We start from the raw sequence: 24035 nt of genomic DNA on the forward strand, positions 1-24035 counted from the left end.
TCTTCCATCTCCCTTGGTGCCTCTCCATCATCATCAGCCTTCAGGTGCCTCCCTGCAGCACAGTGGGAGCTGATCACCAGGCTGAGTTCGCATATGCAGATGCTGGCAAAGCAAAAAAAAAAAAAAAAAAAAAAAAAAAAAAAAAAAAAAAAAAAAAAAAATTGAAAAAAATTTGCATTTTCATCAGAAATGTGAAAATGCTGCTATTCATTCTGAATCTGCATTGCTGCATCCAGGGCACCCCCTTTCTCTGCACTCCAGACTTCCAAACCCTGTGCAGGCACAGCCTCTAAAGATCTGGGGTACCCCTGGCATTCGAAGGGAGGTGGGAAATCCCAGCCCTTCCATGCTGGAGCTCAGGAAGGGGCTGTAAATCTCCCTGTAAATCTCCCTGTTGCCCTCAGGGGGGGAGAGGGGATGGTTCAGGCAGGAAAAGGGAAGGGTGAAAAAAAAAGGAATAAAAAGGCTGTGAAGGGGTTTATCTCACAAAAGCTGAATGTGGGAATGGGGAAAGGGGCCTGGATGGTTGGGGGTCGTTGGCCAAGGCTTAACCCTTCGCAGCACCAGCTTTGCAAACGCGGGCGGTGGCTCTGAGCCCCCAGATGTGTGATATGTGGGATGCTTTGGAGAGCGGCCCCAGGGCTTTGAGGGGTTAACCTGCAACTTCTGCGGAAGGAAGGAAGGAAGGAAGGAAGGAAGGAAGGAAGGAAGGAAGGAAGGAAGGAAGGAAGGAAGGAAGGAAGGAAGGAAGGAAGGAAGGAAGGAAGGAAGGAAGGAAGGAAGGAAGGAAGGAAGGAAGGAAGGAAGGAAGGAAGGAAGGAAGGAAGGAAGGAAGGAAGGAAGGAAGGAAGGAAGGAAGGAAGGAAGGAAGGAAGGAAGGAAGGAAGGAAGGAAGGAAGGAAGGAAGGAAGGAAGGAAGGAAGGAAGGAAGGAAGGAAGGAAGGAAGGAAGGAAGGAAGGAAGGAAGGAAGGAAGGAAGGAAGGAAGGAAGGAAGGAAGGAAGGAAGGAAGGAAGGAAGGAAGGAAGGAAGGAAGGAAGGAAGGAAGGAAGGAAGGAAGGAAGGAAGGAAGGAAGGAAGGAAGGAAGGAAGGAAGGAAGGAAGGAAGGAAGGAAGGAAGGAAGGAAGGAAGGAAGGAAGGAAGGAAGGAAGGAAGGAAGGAAGGAAGGAAGGAAGGAAGGAAGGAAGGAAGGAAGGAAGGAAGGAAGGAAGGAAGGAAGGAAGGAAGGAAGGAAGGAAGGAAGGAAGGAAGGAAGGAAGGAAGGAAGGAAGGAAGGAAATCCCCTCTGTCCCCTGCCTTTGATTCTGGACCCCACTCAGCCGGCAGCCGGGGCACTGCCTCTCTCAGTTCCTCCTCAGAGGCAGCTAAAATGGTTTCCAGCCCCGCTGGGGCAGCTGTGGAAGCAGCAGGAGCTCCCCCAGTACAAAATTCAGGCGCAGGCTGGTTCCTAAACTGGTTTCTGCCCGGGGATGGATGGTACCAGCCAGGGAGCCCCGAGGCACCATCCTAGGGCTTCCCAGAGGCGCTGATGCATCCTTGCAAAATTCCCCTCGGCACACGCAGTGGGCAAGCTGTGGCACCTGGAAAACGGTATCCCAAAGCTCTCCCGAATGCCAGAGGACCCCAGACTCCTTGTGGGGCTGATATCCATGGTAAAAAAAAACACAATCTGCATGGGGACACCAGCAGGTTGGTGTCGGGAAAAGCCACAGATTCCTTCGGGAGCACAGCAGCTCTCCGGGCATCTCCTGCAAGCTTCGAGGGTACCTGCCCTCCACTGGACCGCTCCATCCCTGTTCTCCACGCCGAAAGCATCGCTGATCTTCCTCCCTCTCCCGGGTGCCGGAGGATGTTTAGGACCCGGGCTGTGCAGCTCCTCCCTTCCAGGTCTCCCCAGGGTTATTGCTTGGTGGGAGGTAGGTTCAGGGCTTGGTGGTATGAATGAAAGAGAGAGAGGAAATCGGCGCTGAAAAGCTCAAACTGGAATAGCTCGCCTGTCTCCAGGCAACAGCCCTGACGCAACGGCTGGAAAAAAAAAAAAAAAAGTCCCCTAAATGAAAAAAAAAAAAAAAAAAAAAAAAAAAAAAAAAAAAAAAAGAACAACAAACCAACCACCACACGCACAGATTTCTGAAGCGAGACACAGAGGAGGAGGATGAGACAGACTCCGGGAGGCACTGGTGACACCGCTCTCCAAACACCGAGCTGGGGACCCGAGGTGGAAGGAGGGAGCCCAGATGTCCGTGCAATCCCCTCTCTGATTCCAGCCCCGGTAAGTTTGTTACTGGTGGTGGCTTGGGGGCACAGAGCCACCCTGGGGACACCCAGCACGGGAGCTGTCGGAGAGCTGCCCGGGGCTGGAGGGGACCCCCGGCAAGGACCTGGGGGGCAGCAGAGAGGGGTGATGGGGACCCCACCGAGCAGCAGTTCCGCACCGGGGTCTGGCGAGCTGGTTCTGCTGTGACGGGGCTGGGGTTTGCAAAGTGTCCCCCCAGCCGCAATCTCCCTGGAGATGGCCGGCACGGTGGCTCCCCATTGACTGGGAATGTCTGAATACTCCTTTCCCATGATGTTTGTGGATTTTGTTCTCAGCTGGGAGCAGCGTGGGGCTTCTCAGCCCCTCCAGGAGGATTTTTCCGCACAGGGTGAGGGGTAACAGGGGAGAGGCTGCCCGGGTTTCGGGACAGTCACCTGTTGCACCCTCTGCCCCCAGCCTGAGATGTGCAGCAGCCCTGGAAACCTTTCGAAACCTGGAAAGGTTTGTGGGGTTGTGCAGTGCAGACATGGTGGGATGAGCGCGGTGGCCTCGCAGGGCGTATCTACCTCGGGTTTTTGAATCAGGCACCGTGTGCCGAGCAGAGCAGGTTTCCACCTGCTCAGGTCTGGCCCTCGCAGCTCACGTTTACACCGGGGAGAGGGGGGAAAAAACCCAGCCAGAACTTCTTCAGAGCCCTTTATAACAGCTTGCGGCTAATTGTTAAAATAATAGCGCCAGCCCGCACCCCTCCCAGCACGAGTGTTTGTGCAAGCCCAGCCCGAACGCCCCGGGGTGTTGCACAGCACGGCAGCATCCCCATCCCGCAGCCCGGACCGCTCCGCTCCGGGCGGGCTGACACCTCTCCCACCACAGGCACCTCTCCAAGGACCCCCCTCCCTGTTTTCCTGCAATGCACCCCCTGTTATTCCACAATCCCGCACCCTCCGGCGCTTCTCGACATCGGAGACCTCAGCGGAGGTGGGGGGAGGTGGGAATAGATGAAAACCAAGTTCCTGGCTTTCCAGCGAGGGGCTGTGCCCAGCTGATTCCTCTGGCTTTGTCTGCTCGTCCCTTGGATCCGAGGAACTCCCCACTTTCCAGCGGGAACGAGCCTGTTTTGGCTGCTGTGGGTTTGCTCTGTGCCAGCCATCATTTCAGCACACGGGAGCTGCTGCTGTTTTTTGCATGCCAGCTCCTCTCTGCTTTCAAGTGCCCATTAAATTCCTCCCCCCCCCATCCTTCATGGGGGTGTTGAGGGCGGGGGGTGGTCTACACACCACAAAAATCCACCAGAACGGGAGGAATCCGGCTTCTGCCGGGCTCTGGGCTTGCAACAGCCCTGCAGCCATTAGGTGTTTGCAAAATGTAGCAGAGACACTGCAGGGAAGAAGAAATAAAAAATAAATAAAAATAATCAGCCTAAGAGCAGCGTAGCCCTTCTGGGGGGAGGGAGAGGAGGGTCTGTTTGCAACCAGCTGATCTTAAATGATACTAAATCCCACAGTGCAGCTCAGCACTGGGAGAAGACAGGTCTGGGGACAGAGGCTGGGCGATCATGGTTTGGATAATTGGATGGGACAAGGGGCATGTAAAGGGGATTAGGGGGTCACGGAGGGGCTGACCCCACTCCCCTGATCATGTTAACTTGGAGCCTGGGGGTCTCCAGTGGGAGCTGGCTCCGGCGTTGTCCCTGCAGGGGCTGAGCTCAGTGCTGGGCAGATTGGAGCTCAACAAAACAAACCAAAAAGGTTAGGTTGTGTATTTTCTTTCTGAAAACACACCCTTGCATGCTGCATTTGGGGAAAAAATAGCTCCCCGTACTAGTCTCCTGGGAAGAGAGCATTTCTCAGCCTGCCCTGGCTCATTCCCAAGGAATCCCAGCCCTTTTCATTACCCTGGGCACACGGGCACAGAGGTCCCCGCCTCTCCTTGCTGAAACGCGGCCGTGCCTGGGGTGGCAGAGGGGAAAAAGGAGGAACAACCAGCTGTGCCACGCCACAGGTCCTTTGGGGGCATCTCTGGGAACAGGTTAGCTGTGCCACCTCTGAGATTAGCTCCAAAACCTGCCGGCAGCCTGGGGCAGTGCATGGAGAAGAAACCCCTGCCCATAATCCATGGCTCCACAGAGCTCAGAACACACCGAGGGTGGACATGGTGACTTCACCAAGAGCCTGAAAACTTGCCTTTGCTTCCGTTCCTTAATCCTTTTCCTCCTAAAAGGAATGCTGTCTGGTTTGGGCTCATGGGTTGAAAGCATTGATCCTGTTCAGCTCCCCAGTTTGCAGCTACTTCCAGCTGACTGGAAGACTGGTTTGCTGGAATGCCAAATACTTCTTCATGCAGGATTTCCACACAAAGCCTGGAAATCTGCTGATCGAGGGGAGCCTAAGTGGTCTGAAAATGGAGCTGCAAGGGTCCATCTGAAGCAGGCAGCAGCCTCAGCCCTGCTCCCCCACCAGGAGCCTGCCAGAAGCTGTGTGGAGGACGCAGGAGGGATGAGGTGTAGTCGGGCAGGAAGCTGCAGATGTGTTTACTGAAACAGGCTCTGACTCTGCCGGTGATGCTGGAAATCAGCCAGGGAGAAGTGCCTTGGGGCAGGGAGTGCAAACTGGTCCCCTCTAATCTCACAGAATCGCAGAATGGTTTGGGCTGGAAGGGAGGTACCTTCCAAAAAGCTCACCCACCCCCGCTATGGACAGGGACACCTTCCACTGTCTCAGGTTGCTCCAAGCCCTGTCCAGCCTGGCCTTGGACACTGCCAGGGCTGGGGCAGCCATCTCTGCATCCCTCCACTCTTCTGATGGATTTTCTGCAGCCCCCACTGCCCTCCCCTCCTCCCTTGCAGTGTTCAGGGCTCCTTCTGGAGGCCATTTGGGCAGAAAGAAGTGCTGGAGCAAACCCTTGTCTTGCTCAAGGTCATATGTGAATGGAAAGCCCCTCTTTTTCCCTTTTCCCCATTTTTCTGTGAATGTCATGTCCACATCTATGCTTGTAGTGCCCATTTTGGTCTCATCAGTGCTGTCATTTTTCCATGGAGAAAGGAACAAGCTCACAGACAGGAGTGTGGCTGGAAGATCTCCATGGGCACCGTGTTCAGTGTCACTGAGGGCTCTGCCATGAGTCCTCCAGCATGGGCAGAGCCCTTTCCATCCTGTCCCGACCATCCTGAGCAGGCAGAGAGCACCTGATCCTGACAACACCAATTCCAGCCCTGGAGCATGTCCTGGCTCCTCGGGATCAGACAGCTCTTCTTGGTGCTGGAATTTTGTCCTTTTGAAGGGAGGGAAGCTGAAGGTCACTTTGGGACCAGGCTGGTTTTCTGCAGGAGAGGATTTCAGCTGCTACAGAAAAGGATTGGGTGGGTAAACACTGAATAATAGAATCCAGGGAAACCAGCTCTCCTCAGGGTCGCTGGGGTGGCCGGGGAGTTGTTCTCCACCTCTGCAGTGCCCTTGTGCAGAACCAGCAGGATGGGGGGCTCTGGCAGGGTGAGGAACCCGCGGCTCACCAAATCCACACAGCACAGCAGCTCCTCTCCTGACAGAGCTCAGTCTGGCATGGGGAAAGGAATGAGTGATGTGCAGCCACCCTGAAAGGGAACCACCAGCTCCAGGGAGCTGCAGTGTTGATCCTGATGGGTCTCTCCTTCCCTCACCCCATTCCTGAGGCCTCTGAGTCTCTGCTGCCCTGAGGATGCTCCGGAACATCCATTCACCTCCGTGAGCAGCCAGAGTCCTCCCTTACTCCATTGCTATGGCAACCCCTTCTCACAGGCATCTCCTCCTCTCTGCCCCTCTCCCAACCTGCAGCAGACACCCGGGGGGGGCAGGTCAGAGACCTGCAGGGGGGTCAGTTACCCCCACCCCATCCCTGTGTCATTGCTGTGCAAGGAGGGAGGCAAACACAGCTCTCCCTGCACGCCAGGCACTGTCCCCCACCTCTCACTCCTCCTTGGTGATCCTTCATCCCACCTTTCCAGGCTCAGGGTCTGCTGGGAGCTGCAGAGCTGGATGGCGATGTCAGCAGGCTGGATTTGCTCCAGGAATTTCCTCTGTAGGACCAGGGGGTATCTGGGTGGGCCAGGGCGACCCCTGTGCAAACCTTCAGAGCAAATGATCAGGGGAACCCCATCCCAAACTCCATGGATCATGGGGGGTGTCCCTGCACCCACTGGAGTGCGAGCACGAGCACTCAGATGAGACCTGGAGACACCAGAGGTGAATTCTGTACATCTCTGAAAATCCCCAGAGCTTTTTCCCTGAGGGCCAGATCAGAGACTGAACAGTGAGAGGGAAACTGAGGCACAAAGGGGCTGAGGTACTTTTTGAAGGTCATTCACAGCCTGAAGCATTGCCTTCGCCCTGTTTGCTCCATGGCAGAAGTGACATCTGTGGTCTTTTGGGCAAAAGGGCTTCTGTCAGCTGAGGTTTTGTCTCATATCGAGGCTTTTTTGTCTTCCCAGCCTCCAGAGGAGCAGAATTCCTTTAACACAGACTCCTGCAGTCACTACTGCTCCTCTGCAATAAAAAATGGTATTACAAGAGTCCACCAGGAATAGCGAAGGAAAAAGAATAATTTGTTCCCCACAGCTCCTCCTTGGCTAACTGTTGAACTCCCAGTCTAACATTCCTATTATTTCTCTGTCCCAGGCTTGTGCTTCTGCTGATCCCTTGGGGTAGGTCAGTTGACTTCTCCAGTGGAAACCTAACACAAGAAAGAAATTAAAGGGGTTTTTTGTTGTTGTCTCAGTGACCTGTTGTGTTCTGTGCTTTCAGGATTCATCTAAGGGAAGGGGGGAACCCCTGAGCAGAGATTCTTAGTGAGGTGTGAGCAAACCCTCACCCTGTTTTGGGGCTGAACTCGTTACCCCTAATTAGGAGTGGCACGAACTCCCTGTGGCAGGTGTGATAATGAGACAAATCAAGGATTAATCACTTAAATCCCCTCACACAGGCTAGCCCAGGGGGAGCCAAGCCTGGGGCAGGGAGACTGGGAGGATGTGGATTTGAGCCAGGGGCAGGTTTGTTCCTGGGAATTTGGTAACTCTCAGGCACCAAAGGGTTTGTGTTACAGCACAAGGGCATTTTTCACACACTTACAACTTTCAGATCTCTTTTTCCACAGCAGGTGTTTGATCCAAATCCAAGATATTGATAGAAAATTAGAGGTGGCTCCCTTCTGTCACTTTGGAGTCTGGACAGGCTGGGGAATGCTGCCAATTTACGGGGTGTCCCTGCAGAGGGAATGAGGCATTTCACGTTACACCAGAGAGAAAGTGAAGGATGGGCTGAATCAATGCTGCTTTTAGGGTAGAAAAACCAAATCTCCCCCAAAGCTGCTGGGAGTTGTGGTGACAGGGAGGGGGAGATGTCAGCAGGGTTGTGACAAAGGGGATGCTCCAAGCTGCTGTTCTGTTTTCATGGTCCAATGCTCTAAATGCTAACTGAGCTGTGCCCAGGGCTCAAATACCGGGGGCCATTGCCATCCTGAGGATTCCGTACACGCTGAAAAACAGGACCAAAGAGTTTGTGTGGGGCTCTGCTTTGTAGCTGTGGCATTCAGAAAACTATAAAAATATGATCTTTGCTGGGGATTAGCAAATCCAGCAGCCCAGTGTGGAGCTGCAGCAGACTCTGGGACTGCTGGGTTTGGGCCACCCTCAGCAATCTCCACAGAGGTCTCATGGGACAGGAAAAAAAAAAAAAAAAAGCTCAGAAACGAGGTCTTTAGAGTCATTACTTGTTTTCCTTTATTGATTTGGGGAGGCTGGAGCAGGAGGAAAGGTAAATTCATCGACAAGCCCTGAGCCCTGCAGAGCACCCCTCCACCAGGCCAGCCCATTGCTTTCCCTTCTCTTTTTCAACAGAAGCAGGAGAATTGTTGCTGTTCCAGGCACGAGAGCTGTTGGCTTCAACCTGACAGAGTGTCTGTGCGTGCTCCCTCTCCCCGTAAAACTCTCATTAACATAAATAGGAGCGGGAAGGAGACCACAACATGACTAATCCTCCACCCCCACACTGTCTGTGTGTACGCTCCCAACTCCTCGTTCAGCTCATGTGCCCCCACACAATTGTTGGGATAAGTCTTGCTCTCACTCGGTGTTTATTTTAAATTGAATCTTCTTACTGAAAAGGTTGGAGAGGCGTAATTATGGTCTGGATTTCAGATCTGCACATGCCTTTGTGTAAATGGCAGGGAGAAGAATGGCTGAGTAACTGTAGGAAGCTGCACACATCCTGCCTGGTTTTCCAGGCACCTCACCAGGCAGGCAGAAAAGTATTTTGTTTTGTGCCTGACGTTCAGAGGAGAGCTCGGGATCTATTCCTAGCTCAGCTATAGATGAGCACACGACCTTGAGAATGTCTCTTATCTGATCCTGCTGGCAAATGATTACGGAAGCTGCCTGAGCTTAACTCTTGAAGAGTTCTCTGCCCCTCCAGGTGCCAGGGTTTGTCAGACCAGCTCTGGGCACAGTTTCCATGAGTGCTGACAGGAGGAGAAGTGGGGAGGAAGCTCCTGGCTTCTCTGTGTTGCTGTTCATAAGGGTGTTTACAAGGGACCATTCTCACTGGGCAAACTGGACGTGGCCAGTGATGGAAACCACAAGTCCAAGTCTCCCTGGGTGTCTGAGCCCAAACCATGCCAGCACCCCAGCTAGTTCCTCACACGGCTGGGACCACGTTCCTGACTGGAGCCAGTGGGCCAGGAGGGACCAGAATCCTCAGGCTGCAGCTTTAGCAAACCCAGAACTAAACCCAGAGCTGTAAAACTGGAGGGAAGTGTGGTGTGGGGAACAGTAAGTCCTGTTTCCCAGTTCTCCTTTTGACTCAAACTCTTGGGAGAAGTTTGGGTTCTCAGAATCACAGAATGGTTTGTGTTGGAAGGGACCTTAAAGATTCCACCCCCTGCCATGGACAAGGACACCTTGCACTACTCCAGGTTGCTCCAAGCCCTGTCCAACCTGGCCTTGCACACTTCCAGGGATCCAGGGGCAGCCACAGCTTCTCTGGGCAACCTTGGCCAGGGCCTCCCCACCCTCTAAGGGAAGAAAGTCTCCCTAATACTTAATCTAAACTTCCCCTCTTTCAGGTTGTCCTATTTGCTCTGGACCTGATTTGCCCAGATGGGAAAATGTGGGTTGGCCAGGCAGAAAATCAGCAAAACCAGACATCCCAACATCCAGCAGCAGCCACTGCTGTCTCCAGAGGACTTTGGGATCTGGGAATGTGTCCTGGCCTCCTTGGTCGCCCATCTGTGGCCCCTTGAGTTAAGATTGGAGGTGTAGGCAACCAGAGCTTTGCTAAAAGCCAGAGCCTGTCTGTTCCTGCCCCAGAGCACTCAGATAACCGAGGTGAGGTCACCCTCCCCTGCAGCACCTTGGCACTGAGCCTCTCCCAAAACCCTCACACCCCTGCTCCAGCAAGAGCTGTCTCACTTTCCTCACTCCCTTTTCCCTCTCAAAACCAATCCTTTTTTTTTTTTTTTTTTTTTCCTAGGTGTTCATCCAAGGCTGGTTTGGTGCTTGAGGAGGGGCCCACACCTCAGCTGTCCTCCAGGGAGCTGTGCTGAGCGCCTTGTGACACCTGGTCAAACCTTGAGGGTTCTCATCTCCATCCCTGGTCCTTTCCAGCCCACCTCTATGCCTTTGGACTCCCAGAGAGGATGTCTGTGCCCCAAATCCAAATAGAAGAGGCTCTGGACAGCAAGGATGCTGGCTCTGGGGGGGTTCCTCCTCCAGATGATCATCTGCGGACCCTCAAGGCATTGACAGAGAAGCTGAGACTGGAGACCAGGCGCCCTTCCTACTTGGAATGGAAGGCAAAGCTGGAGGAGCAGGCTTGGAAGAGCCCCCAGCCTGAGGGAGACAGGGAGGATGAGGCCACCAAGGCCAAAAAGACCCCAGGGGAGACTGTCCCCATGAGGAAGGTGCAGCTGCACCTCAACGGGAGCCCTGCCCAGGACAAGGGGACTGTCACCTCAGGAAGGATAGGTGGCTTTGAGAGCATCGACGAAGCTTTGACGTGGCTCAGGAAGGAGCTGGTAAGTGATTGCCTGTCCCCGTTAGCACAGATTTTCAAGAGGGATAAAAATGAAAGAGTGGGGAAACTCCTTGTCTCTACCTGCCTTCAGCCCCAGGTGGAAAGGCAGCAATCAGTCCTTGCCTTTTCCATCACTCACTCATTGTGTTTTCCACACCTGGCTCTTCCAGGTCTGCCCTCTGTTGCTTTTTTTCTTGATTCAAACCCAGTCCACATTTCAGTCATTCCCTGATCCCTTTCTCACACATCTGTTTATTTCTGGTGGTTCTATGCTGGACATTTCACAGAGAAGGAGAGGACAGAAATCCTTTGTCTTTTCTAGGAACCTGTGCTAGGAAAATCCAGAGAGCCAGGGCACAGGGCTGAAATTCACCTTTTCTCTGTCACTTTGCTATCGTGGCTTTTGGCACAAATTTGTCCTGGGCCTGACCCAGCTCCCAGCCAAGGTCAGGAGTCAGTACAGCCTGGAAATAATTCACAGGAGGATGCACCACTCCTGACAGAGCTCAATAAGTGTTTGGAAAATGCTCTCAGGCATGTAGAGTGATTTTGGGGTTGTCCTGTGCAGGGCCAGGAGTTGGACTTGATCCTTGTGGGTCCCTTTCAACTCAGGGTATTCTGTGATTCTCTGGAGGTCGATAGGATGGGTATGTCCCTGTCAGGGCAGCTGAAGTCAGAGCTGGAGACTGAGCTAGGTGCTCTTCACAGGAGTAGAAGCAATCAGACACCAAAAGCCCACTTCCCAGTGATCCTTCCCTTCTCCTCACTGGCATGAAAATCTTTATTATTTGGCCCAAATCACTGGAAGTGACTCATGACACGTGGCTTTGTTTCTGTTGCCAGTTGGAATTTTGCCTGTGAGTCCCAGCAGGAATATTTGCAACAGGGGCTGGGACATCACTTGTGGCCAACACTTGTGAAAATGTTCCTGTGCAGACACTTTGTTTTTGAGAAGCACTGAAATATTTGAGGAAAGCTTCTGACAAAAATTAATAACAGTTTTAAAGATTTCTTTGCGACTTTTGCCTCAGATAACGTTGATTTGTCATCTTTCTGTTGCTGCATTCACCCAACTCCACTGGTCCCACTGGTTATTTACTGAGATAGTAAATAACTCCACTGGTTATTTACTGAGATGGTTCTGGATACTGCACTTGGTGACTTTGTTTCTCAGGATTGTGGTTTTCAAGAATGCAGGACTATTAGGAACAGCTTTGAGATCATCCCTTACAACCCCTCAGTGCTCTGGAGAACCTCAGCTCCAGACCTGTGACCTGAATCTGGGTGTAATCTTAAATTCACACTCGATGGAAACCCTGAATCTCATCATGATCAAAGAGAGTGAGAAGCAGATTTTCCTTCTCAGAACCTTGGATTTTAAAAGATTTGGGGTTTTCTTTCAATCTCTGTCCATGATGGAAATACAAATTGTCTCAGAGTCTGATTCTACCCCTTACACTAGGGTGTGGTATCTAAACCACCATCTGTCAAAAACTGAAAGTTTAAATTAAAGACAAGAAAAGGCCAAGCAAACCCTAATTGTTCTTCACTTTCCATTTCCCAGCCACTTAATTATACTGGTCTTTGCTGGATCTGGACGTGACTGGTAATTTAGAACAATTTCCCCAAAAGGGAGAGCAATTTTTTGACTGGCCACAGGGTGAAATAGTTGTGCTGGAGGCACGAGTGTGGGTAAGAGCTGCCAGCAGGCAGAGGGAGCACAGCCAGGCCGTCCCATCACATGGTGCTGGAACCAAAAGGTGCATTTCACATTACATTTCAAGGGTGAAATGCAGTTTCTTGTCAAATAAAGGAACAAGCTTCCAAACATCCCAACACAGACGAGATTTTTTCCTCGTTTTTCCTCATGTTGTGGTAGCAAAGCCATCAGGAAGGCTCCACAGCAGCATGAAGCCCAGAAACCAACCAGATCTTGGGCTGATCCCCCAGTGTGGGCAGCAGGGGAGGGGGGATGCTGCCCCTCTCAGGTGAGACCCCACCTGCAGAGCTGCCTCCAGCCCTGGGGCCCAGCACAGGAAGGACCTGGAGCTGCTGGAAAAAGTCCAGAGGATGTTCAGAGGGATGGAGCAGCTCTGCTGTGAGGAAAGACTGAGACAATTGGGATTGTTCAGTTTGGAGAAGGCTTTGGGATGAGCTAATTGTGTCCTTCCAGTTCCTGAAGGGAGCCTACAAGAAAGATGGTGAGGGACTTTGGACAAGGACAAAGGGAATGGCTTCCCACTGCCAGAGGGCAGGGTTAGATGGGAAATTGGGAAGGAATTCATCCCTGTGAGGGTGGGGAGGCCCTGGCACAGGGTACCCAGAGAAGCTGTGGCTACCCCTGCATCCCTGGCAGTGTCCAAGGCCAGGTTGGACAGGGCTTGGAGTGAGTGGGATAGAGGAAGGTGTCCCTGTCCATGGCAGGCTGGAACAAGATGAGCTTTAAGGTCCTTCCCACCCACACCATTCCACGCTTCTGTGATCCCACAATATGGCTATTTAGGGTCTGTAGGACTCACCTATCCAATGAAGGGGCAAAAGCTGGTGAATGTGGAGATTCTTTCCATGCAGGAAAGAAGTGCAGCAGCCCTGTCCTTAGGGAGTGAAATGCAGAGTGTGCAGCTCCATCACCCCCAACCCTCAGCGCAGCTCCCAGCGTGTTCAGGCTGGGTTGTCTCAACAGCATCACCCTGGAATGGTTCTGGCTTGTCCCAGGGAGCATCCTGCCAAGCACTTGGAGCTCCAGGAGTTTGCACATGCTGGGGACTGTTCCCATCAGGCAACTGGTACAGGACCACCCAGTTCTGGATTTAACTCTATCCCAGCCAAAAGCAGCAGAGGCGGGGCAGTAAATTTGGTATTATCATGGAAGGGTTTAGGTTGGGAAAGCCCTCTAAGATCATCGAGTCCAACCACTCCCCAGCACTGCCAAGGCCAGCACTAAACCATGTCCCCAAGCCACATTCACACAGCTGTCAAATCCCTCCAGGGATGGGGATTCCACCACTGCCCTGGGCAGCTGGGCCAGGGCTAGACAGTCCTTTTGCTGAAGAAATGTTTTCCTAGTATCCAATTTAAACCTCTCTTGGTGCAACTTGAAGCCATTTCCTCTTGCCCTATCTCTCGTCACTCCCAATCCACACAAAAGTCATCATCTGACGCTGCAAGGAATTTTCCTCTGTGTCTTCAGGGTCTGCTCTGATTTGACTTCAGCCAGGTTCAGGCTGCTCACCTTGAGAAGTGAAGCAAAGGACAAACCCAAGGTTTTATTGTCCATCTGCTTTTCTGGGCCTGTCACCTCACGTGACCTGTCCCAGGCCCTGGTTTGTAGGGCTGACAGGAACCCACGGAGCCTCGGCCAGCCACGCCAGCCGGGCCCTGCTGAGAGCCTGGCCTCGAGAAGCTGATTTATTCAGACATGCAAACTGCTCTTGTTTTTGTGCTGAGAGGCTCTGTGGAGGTGTAGGAGCAAATTGCAGCTCTCAGCTTGTGCTGAGCTGCCCCGGGGCTGGAGCGTTTCCCTCCCCAGCTCCTCCTGCCTCTTCTGTGCCCCTGTGCTTGCCTTTGCACTGTCAAGTGTGGCAGCTCCTCGTCTGTGCTGAGAGCAAAACCATCACCAGCCCAGGGATGGTGACAGACTCCAGGACTGGAGGGGTCACACTTTGCTGTTTGTTTTTGAAATTTGCCAGGTTTTACAAGTTATGAAATTAAGCACTCAAAGTCCTCTCCCTCCTAAGTATGGCTAAAGTACAGCCCTGTGAACAGGGACATCTTAGAACAGTTCTAACTTTGTCCCTTTAGGAAAAATAAGTTTTCTATCTCAAATTCACCAGTTTGACACTGAAATCTGAGGGGTGTGAGCCAGAATGCAGGAAAGACTTGAAAAGGAACACATATTTCTGATGGTCCCTCCTGGGAAATCATGAAACACCTGTGTCCTGTCAATCAGATTTTTTAAAATTAAATATTAAGTGCTTTTATTTCTATTTGGGATACTCATATTGGCTGAACAAGTGCTTGAGTGAATTTAAACAACAGTGCAGCACCAAATTTCCTCATTATGAGGGTGGGGAGGCCCTGGCACAGGGTGCCCAGAGGAGCTGTGGAATCCCCACCCCTGGAGGTGTCCAAGGCCAGGTTGGACAGGGCTTGGAGAAACCTGGGACAGTGGGAGGTGTCCCTGCCCATGGCAGGGGGTGGAACAGGATGAGTTTTAAGGTCCTTTCCAACCGAAACCATTCCGTGACTCTGTGACTTCTACTGTTAAATTGCTGAAACTAGGGAAGAGTTTAGGATTTATTATGGAACAGGACCATCCCCAGGGATCAGTTTGGGTGCAGCCACTCTGTTCTGGGGAGAGAGGGAGCCAACACAACCTAAGCAACACTGAAGGAGGGTGAGATTTGGGACCCACGACATGGTCCAGCTGGCAAAGAAAGCTCTCCTGGTGGTGGTGAACTCCCAGGCACTCCAGAAGGAGCTGGAATAACTCATCTGGTGCTGTGGGTTGCACCACAAGGGTGTGAGCACCTAAAATTACCTATATCAGGGTGGCATCTGAGCACCTCTGAAGAAGCCCCAAACTAAAACACAGATAATGTAGGCTTGTCTGAAGGGTTTGGCAAGGATCTGACAAGTGGCCTGTGCTTCTTTGTGCTTGAATCCAAGTGGCTGCACTCAGGAAAGTGCTGATTCACATTTCAGTTTCTTTTGAACTTCTGGAAATAAAAAGGGCTGGCCCTGTGAGAGCAGCTGCCTCTCCAAAGACCATCCCCCTGAGCTTCATGGACCAGGCTGGGACTTCATTCATGGGACTCTTCTCTTTTGGGAAGAGAGGGAAATCTCAAAGAGCTCCTTGTCTCCATGCCTCAAGGTGCTGCCTGCTGAAAATCCCCCAAAAGCAATGCAGAGAAAAGATGGGCTGCTGGAAATAGGAAAATTATTGGTCTTCCTGTCTGTTGAAGACAAAATTGAAGGCAACTGCTTGTAGCTATTAGGGCTGAGCTACCTAGACTGGAAATCAGGAAAGAATACATCCAGAATTTTCTCTCCCTCACCTCTGTTAAACATCCCTGGGAAACTCTGAGGCTCAATCCAAGCAGAAAATCCTCCCTAAGTTCATAAGATCCGGTGGTCCAACTTTGCATTTAAATCCAGCAGTTGCTTCTCTCCCAGGAAGGACCTGAGTCTGGTTCCCCCTCCCAGCCTGGGAAGTTCAACCTGGCATCCTGTCCTTTCCAACAACATTCCCCAGCCATGCTGGTGAGAAATAGCTGGGGCTTGATGTGCAGAGAAAGGCAGAATGTGTTAAAATGTTGGTTTTCATGAGCAAAGCACACCTAAGGCTCTTCCTGCCCTGGCCATGAGAGGATCAAAGGAAATCAAAAGCCTGGTTTCTGCTGGATGCTCCCCACGGGTTTCTCCAGGATGCTGCATCCGTGTGTGGGATCCTGCTGCTGCCTCACACGGATGAACTGGAATGTGCAGTTACCTCGTGGTGACCGGCCCTGTGGGTGAACTCTGCAAACCAAAAACCCCACGGCTTCCCGTGATGTGGCCCCTGTAATCCCATTATTCATTCCCAGGCAGCTTTGTGGAGCTCTGCTGGCCTGACAATGCCACTTTTAAAGGGACATCACTCATCCTTTCCAATGATTGTTTGGTCCTCAGCATGGGACGGGGGGAATGGCTTTAGTATTTGTGCAGAGCCTCTGGGAAAGGGAAGGAGAACAAGGATTTCTGGGTTCTGGCTGAAATTCCTCTAAATGTTCTGGGAGGGTTTGAATAGAGCAGTGTTTAGTGGGACAGCTCCACGGATGCAGGACAGGGGGTTTGCATCTCAAGCCAAGCCCCAGGGATGAGTGTGAGGAGTGAGAGTTCATGCCCTGCAGAGCAGCCCAACTTTGGTGCTCCACCCTCTGCCCAGCTGTCACCCCACAGAGCTGCCTCCACAGGACCTGCCACCAGGCAAGGAGCTCCCAAGCCCTTGGGAAGACAAGGCAGCCTTCCAAGGAGCACAGGCAGTGACAGCCCTCATCCCAACTTCCATCTCCTCCTTGTGCACATCATCCTCTCATAGAAACATGGAATTCTTAAGGTTGGAAAAGCCCTCGAAGATCATTGAGTCCAGCTCTTAACCCAGCACTGCCAAGGCCACCACTAAACCATGTCCTCAAGTGCCATGTCCACATGGTTTTAGTCAACCACTGCCAGGCTTTGTTCCTTATCTTTGTTTTCTAGAGGGCTTTGCCTTCCAGCTTGTGTGAAATCAAATGGATTCCTCAAGAGAGGGAAAAAGAGAACCAGTCAAAAAAATGAAAAGCTGGTTTGCAAGAGAAAAAAAGCACCTATAACTCACAGCTCTTTGCACAATGGTCTCATAATTCTCTTTTAAATGTTTTTGTTGGTGTCTTTTTTTTTTTTTTTTTTGGCAGCAGAGGCTTTTTTAATCTCACATTCTTCCAAATATTCAATGAAAGCCTTTGTTGGCATTTCTTAGGTAACTTGATAAACCAAGAAGAAAGAATGACCCAAGGTCACTTCAATAACACCTGTGATCGCCTCCGATAAAATGTCAGTATTTGTTGTGAGACAGGGCAAAATATCAACAGAATGATTTTTTTTTTTAAATTGTAACTCAGGTGGAAGAATGAAAACTGTCAAGTGGCACTGCTCTGCTGGGGGCACAGGTTATGAGGTCTGAGAGGAAATAGTGAGTTTTTTGATAAAGGTAAATGACCACAACCCTGCCAACAATTTGAGAGAGATTTCCTGAGAGCGAGAGAGAGATATTCACTCAGAGATTGGTACAAAGGTGACTTAATCCTCTCCAGACAGCCAAGCTGGAGTCTTATTGCTGGCTGGGAGCACCAGGCAAGGTCCTCCAGGATGCCTCTGTAGTGTCAGAGAATCATAGAATGGTTTGGGTTTGAAGGGATTTAGATATTAGAAAAGAATTCTTCCCTGTGAGAGTGGTGAGGCCCTGGCACAGGTTCCCATCCCTGGAAGTGTCCAAGGCTGGGTTGGATGGGGCTTGGAGCAACCTGGGATAGTGGGAGGTGTCTCTGCCCATGGCAGGGGGTGGGACTGGGTGATCTTTAAGGTCTCTTCCAACCCAAACCCTTCAGGGATTCTCTGACTGCCTGGAGGAGGAGGGATTATGTCACAAGCCAAAGTAACCCCAAGGCTGCTTTGCTTCTCACCCTCCTTGCAGCGGCCCTTGGAAAGGGGTCATGGAAAGGTCTCCTGTAGGAATATCAGGGTGTCTGTGGGGTCTCTCAAGGGGAACTTTCCTTGCTCCCTTCCCTTCTGCATCTTCATGCACAAGCCACCAGGCCAGGAATAATTTACTCCCTTTCCCCCAGGGCTACATCTCTACCCACAAAATGAGCAGCTCATTTTCAGGCCTGGAGGGAAACTGATATGGTCTGATCACATCCATGCTGCTAAAATCCAGGAAAGGGAAATTTATCCTAAAACATAGAGTCACAGAGTCCTAGAACTGGCTGAGTTGGAAGGGGCCTTAGAGAGCATCCTGTTCCAGCCCCTCCTGGTGAGCGTGTTGGGCTTCTTTCCCACCTTCTTTTCTTTGTAGCTTTTGTGGTTTTGTTGCTTTTCTGCGAGGAGGGAAGTGGGGTGGGAAGTGGGAATTGTCTTGATTTGCTTTTCCAGCCCTCCTTTCTCCTGTTTGCCAGGCTGATTCCCACACCAAGTGTTCACTCCTTCCTTCACTACCCACAGCATCCTGTGGCAATGAATTTTCTTAATTATGAGTTAGATTTTTTTTTTTTTTTTAATAAAAGACCTCTTTCCTTTCATTGCTTATGAATCTTCCACCTTCCCAAGCTAGGTGCCAGGGGAGGAAAAAATACCTCCAAAACACTTAGATCATTAGCTTGGAGGTTGTAGATCTCTGTCCTGGGGGAAACCATGGAGGTTCCATCCTGAGAGCCACTTCAAATCACCGAGATAAAATAAACCACAGGGGAGGTGGAGTCTGTCATGGGCTAGCTCTGATTTATGCAGGCTGGAAACCCAGGCTGAGTATTTGGGGATCAGTTATTGGGTGTTCTTTTAATTGGTCCTTTCCACCTCTAATTGCTCTGTCTCCCTGTGGCTGCTGCCTTATGAGCAAAATTAATTTGGGCTTTGTTTAATGTTGAGATGGAGGCTCTGAAGCCTGACAGATACCCAAGCCAACAGCCTTGGCACGGCTTTAATTCCAGTTTCCTGGTGCTCCTAAAAACACAAGCAGGCACAGAATTTCTCGATTGTTAAAAATTCCCCATCCTGAGCTGGTATTTTTTGGGGATGCATCGCTGGCTTGGAAGATCCCTGTCTCCTTCGCAGATCAAGCACCTCTAGATGAGTTCACAGAATCAGCTAGGTTGGAAAAGACTTCTGAGATTGAGTCCAACCTATGACCTGACACGACCTTGTCAACCAGACCATGACACATTCAGCCTTTTTTTTAAACGCCTCCAGGGATGGTGAGTCTATCATCTCCCTGGGCAGCCCATTCCATGTCCAATCACTCTTTCTGTGAAGGACTTTTTCATAATGTCCAACCTAAACTTCCTCTGGAGCAGCTTAAGGCTGTGTCCCATCATCCTGTCACTGGTTCCCTGGGAGCAGAACCCAACCCCCACCTGGCTGCACCCTTCTGTCAGGGAGTTGTGCAGAGTGATGAGGTCTCCCCTGAGCCTCCTTTTCTCCAGGCTGAGCCTCCCTCAGCCACTCCTCACAGGGCTTGTGCTCCAAACCCCTCACCAGCCTTGTCGCCCTCCTCTGGATGCATTCACGCACCTCAACATCCTTCCATTCCCCACGATCCGGTGGGTGCAGCCTCGAGCAGCAAATTTGCCACTAAAAACCCTCTTCCCTCCCCGTTCCAGGCAGAAATGCGCCTGCAGGACCAGCAGCTGGCCAGGCAGCTCATGCGGCTGCGCAGCGACATCAACAAGCTGAAGATCGAGCAGACGTGCCACCTGCACCAGCGCATGCTCAACGATGCCACCTACGAGCTGGAGGAGAGGGACGAGCTCGCCGACCTCTTCTGCGACTTCCCCCTCGTGAGCTCCTTCAGCCTCTCCACGCCCCTCAAGCTCATCGGGGTCACCAAGATGAACATCAACTCCCGCCGGTTCTCGCTGTGCTGAACAGGGGGGGGAAAGGAGAGGGAAGGATGGGGGAGAAAGAGGGAGAGGGCTCTCTCTGCCTCGTGGCTGGGTGAGGAGAGGCCAACGAGGAGCAGAGGGAACGGGAGCAAACAGGGAACCCGCAGCTGGTCTTGGTGGCAGTGTGGAGATTGGCACTGGAACGGCCCGGGGATGCTCATGGGGGAAGGCAGGACCTGCGTGGAAGAAGCCTGGAGAGCATCCAGACCCAACACATGCACTCAGCTCCTTTGCCAAGTCCCTTCTCCTCCTCTTCCTCCCACAGGACGCAGCTCGGTGTGGGTGGTTGTGCTCAAAAACCAAAGGAGGGGTCAAAAATCAGCCACAAAGCAAAATCCCTCTTCCCTTCCCCTTCCCCTCCTCCCAGGCTGGAGCAATGTTGCTCTCCTCCATGGATGTCTCCCTGGGCACCAGCCCTCATCCTCTGCTGCTCCAAGTGCAGGATCCATGGGGCTGTTTCAGGTGGGAAGTTGATTTCCAGTGGGAAGGAGCCCTCCCAGCAAGCAAAGGACTGTGGGTTAAATGGTACCAGCCCCAAGAAGTGGTGAGAAGATGTGTTTCTTGGATTGCTCCATAGAGTCCAGGGCACTACAGCTTCATTTTGCCTGTGGTATAGATTACAGACTCACCATGGGCACATTCAGAGATTCCAGCTGACCAGAAGTCTCCTGCGTGCCCTGGAAGTCATACCCAGAGCAATACACATTTCTGATCCTGTTGGATCGGGCTGTCAGCCCCAAGACACCCTGTGGCTCACCCTGCAAGCAAGGAAATGTGTACCCAAGACGTTTCCTGCCAGGGAAATCCCCAGGCTGACACCCCCAGCAGCAGCACCAGCAAACCCTGGATCCTCTGTAGCAGCACACTTCCATCAGAGAGAGGGAACTTCAAGAGGAGAAAGGGGACTTTTGGGTAATGAACTCAAAATGGGACTTAAAATTAAAGGGAGAAATTACTGTGATGAGCTTTGGACCTGCAGCAACACATGGGGTTCCCTCCCTGCCCAGCAGAATGTGAGATGGATGCTGTATTTTCTTGCCTTTCAGTGCACACGGCTGCCTGTACTTGGCATGGGGGGCAGAGACCTCTGGTGCTGCCCAGCAAGGGACTCCAAAGGTCTTGCCATGGCAATTTTGGGACAGCTGGCACCCAGGACAGGACAGATCAAGCGTGGATGCCTTCAGGCTCTCCCTCCTGTGCCCACACCGCTCCTGACCCTGTCAGAGCGGAACAATCCTGCTCATGGTGCCCATACCCACGGCAGGAGGGTTGGAATCAGATGATCTTTATGGTCCTGTCCAACCCAAACCATTCTAGGATCTCAGCCCAACTCTGCCCCTCCCCACGTGCCCGAGCAGGAGCAGCTCTTGGCTGAGCAGACCTGGCTGTGCCCACAGCGCCAGCCTGGGAAGGAGCAGGAGGAGCAATCCCACTGCTCTGGAAGTTGTGGCTGTGTCGATGTGCCTGTAGCTGTCCGTGAGCTCCGTGTGTGTGTGTCAGTCGCTGTGTGTGTGCATCTGAGCCTGCAGGACGCCTCTCCCGGGAGGCTCCGGGCTGGGTTCGCGCCTTTGTTCCGAAACGTGACGGGAACCGGGATCCAGCGAGACTCCGACGTGCCTGGGAGGATGCAAGGAGGCTTCCAGACCTGGGGTTCCACTGGGAGCTTTAGGTTGGTGCAAAGACAAATAATTTGTGAGCCTCCACAGGTCTGCACAGTGGGGACGAATTAAGGGGTTCACAGACGTGTGGGGCTGGGGACGCCGAGCTGAGATCAGTCCTCCATCCCCCACAGCCCCTGGGTGATGCCTCCCCATCCACTCCAAAACTCCCTGAGTATCTTTCCTTTCTGCTAAGGAAGGAGGAATTTTAGGCACCAGAAATTTATGCATACCATCAGCACCATGCCTGGGTGCTGAATCTTGTGCTCCCCAGGTGAGAAAAGTTTATTTTGGGTTGTGACCAGACTGTCACTTGGCCTCTGGACAAGACAACCAGCCACGGTGCCATTCAGTTTACTAGGAACAGCCTTATTTCCCCATGGACATCTTGGAAAAAAAAAAAAAAACAAAAACCCACCTCATTAAAATTCTTCTTTGTTTACTTTTTTCATAAAAATAAATCAGTTTGTGTCCCACATGTTGATTTTCAGAGGTGTTTTCAATCAGAGGACAGAAATTATGGTTTTTCCATGAAAATAATGCCTTGGAAAGGGGGATTGGTTCTCTCTAGGGTCAAGTGGAGTCGAGTACAGGGTGGGCCTGCCTTTGGGCTCTTGTCTGGTAGCCAAAAGCAGGGGTTAATTCAAGCACAGTCTTCGTGGGTCATTACACGTGGCATTAGAAAATCAGACGTCTGGGTTCCAGACATGCATCTTCTGCATTAAGGGGGAAGAGGGATGGATGTAACTGCCAGCTGTTTGTTGAAATGCACATTTTTTTAATTACAAAGCCTCTGTCTGTATTGATTTCTGCCTCTGGTCTCTCACTGTGTTGGGGAAGCACCAGGATGGTGTGTTCCAGGATTACAGGTGTGCCAGGTTTCTTCCTGGCAGGTTTTTGTATCCACTCACGCCCATCAGCTCCACCTGGCAGCCCATGAGAGATGGGAGGAAAATGAGGCTGGAGCATGTATGGTGTGTTTGGACAAAAACCTATGGGAAAGAAAGAAAAAAAAAAAAAAAAAGTTTTATGTTAGTTAGTCACTGAGTGAAAAGTGAGTCCAGGCACTTAAAAGATATCAGGCTAGGGAGGAAAAAAAAATCGAAATAGGTCTGATTTTTGCTGAATTTTAAAATAAAAAGTCACCCAAATGTTGTGTCAGATTCGAGAAACATGAGCACAGGTCATTGCTCCCACCACAAAATTCCCAGACAGGAGCCTGCTGTCCACAGTGAGATGATTCAAGCCATCGAGTGTTGGTTCCTCTCCTGTGGCTTAGAGCCACATTCCCTTTCCCAAATGCCTGGAGACAAAAGCTGGTGGAAATCAAGGTTGGTTCTGCTGAAGTCCATCCAAAAAATGCTTCTTTGTAGACCAACAAGTCAAAGCTGCAGCTCCATCTGGAGCACCAGTGGCTGCTGCTCCATCTCTTGGAAGCAGGAATCTTCTGGGCACTGATTCCAGTGTTGTTTTCAGCCACTCAGCAGTGAGACACGTTCCTCACGAAATGGAAGAGCCAGTTTGAGACTAATCCATGGGAATAATTAACTGCATTTTTAATTTAGGTGACCAGGCTGGAGGACTATGGATTTCTCCAGGCTAACTGGAAGATAAAATTTCAGATTATTTTTGCTTGCCCCCAAAAAGCTCAATGCAAATTTTAAATTTGGGGAGTCAGTCTAGCATTTTAATTGGATACATTTTGCTTTTACTCACAACTTGAATACATCACTTAAAATTCTTTGCTTAGAAGGAAATTGTTCCCTGTGAGGGTGGTGAGGCTCTGGCACAGGCTGCCCAGAGAAGCTGTGGCTGCTGCATCCCTGGAAGTGTCCAAGGCCAGGTTGGATGGGGTTTGGAGCAACCTGGGATAGTGGAAGGTGTCCCTGCCCATGGCTGGGTGTTGGAGCTGGATGATTTTTAAGGTCCCTTCCAGCCCAAACCATTCTGGGATTCTGCAAAAATAGTTCTAAAAATTTTAAATTACAGCTGAGACATTAACACTTCATTTTCATTCAAACATTGTTTTGCTGTTAACTGTTAAAAAAATTTTCCTTGAAGAAGCCTTAATAAAACTTTTCCACTTTCTCTTTTTCAGCTAGACCAAATCCCTGAAGTTCTAGTCAGTCCAAAGCTCCACATTTTTCACCATGAAGAAATCAGTTAAAAATTAATTGGCCCAGGTCTCTTTTTTTTTTTTTTATTTTTACTTCCTTTGGGTCAATTAAGAGGAAGCACAAAGCAATTTTACACATTTTACTTCATGATCAGCTGGCTGCTCTCCCTGCCATGAGCTGCCACAATCTAGTAATGGACAGGACCTTGCTCCTCTGTCAGAGCCCCAAAGCAGAAATGATTAAAAGGGTCATTGTTCCCAGGAAAGTGTCTCATTCCTCACTCTTTGGCACGGGAAGTGCTATCCCATAATCAGTGAATGATTCGAGGTCTCCCACAATCACCCCCATAAAACCTTAATTAAATTCAGTGGAGACTCTGTCAGAGAATGCCACACTGGCTCCCCTTGCACCAGGAATGCCAAGGAATGACACATTTAAGGACTTAAAAGACTGAATTTTCAGACTTACTCTGCTACACAGGATTTTAACTTAATACAGTTTAACCTTTTTAATAGATAGAGATGATGTAGATATGGATATATAAGGGAAAAAAAATCCCAGCTGGAGTATTCCCAGCACCTCGTGGGCTTATTTCACAGCCTGACACTCTCTGCTGAGTGGGTTTTCCTTCAGATCCAGGCAGACAGGAGGAGGGGGAAGGAAAAAACAAGGGATTGCAAGGAGGAGGTGGCAGGCTCCACACCAGAACTGGAGCCAGGCTCACTTCCCCCACTGCATGTTTTACAACCAAGTGTTGTGTCTGAGGGGATGCACACATGGCAGCGAGA

The 24035-nt window shown here is 51.1% G+C and overlaps 1 protein-coding gene across 1 annotated transcript; it reads left to right on the forward strand.

Moving 5' to 3' along the window:
• The first annotated feature begins 1458 nt into the window (after positions 1 to 1458).
• Positions 1459 to 21606, forward strand: FAM167A (family with sequence similarity 167 member A). The gene is made up of 3 exons (XM_053939735.1): positions 1459 to 2272; positions 9754 to 10297; positions 19191 to 21606. Exons 2-3 carry the CDS (start codon positions 9920 to 9922, stop codon positions 19452 to 19454), a joined length of 642 nt encoding a protein of 213 aa, XP_053795710.1. The 5' UTR covers positions 1459 to 2272; positions 9754 to 9919; the 3' UTR covers positions 19455 to 21606.
• Positions 21607 to 24035: the final 2429 nt, after the last annotated feature.

Source organism: Vidua chalybeata, chromosome 3 (genome assembly GCF_026979565.1).
Source record: "Vidua chalybeata isolate OUT-0048 chromosome 3, bVidCha1 merged haplotype, whole genome shotgun sequence".
Classification (NCBI taxonomy): domain Eukaryota; kingdom Metazoa; phylum Chordata; class Aves; order Passeriformes; family Viduidae; genus Vidua; species Vidua chalybeata.

Excerpts from the sequence above, each read along its gene's own strand:
- FAM167A (XM_053939735.1), top strand. The coding sequence starts at position 9,920 with ATGTCTGTGCCCCAAATCCAAATAGAAGAGGCTCTGGACAGCAAGGAT. Across the intron at positions 10,298-19,190 it reads CGTGGCTCAGGAAGGAGCTG|GCAGAAATGCGCCTGCAGGA; the intron begins GTAAGTGATTGC and ends TCCCCGTTCCAG.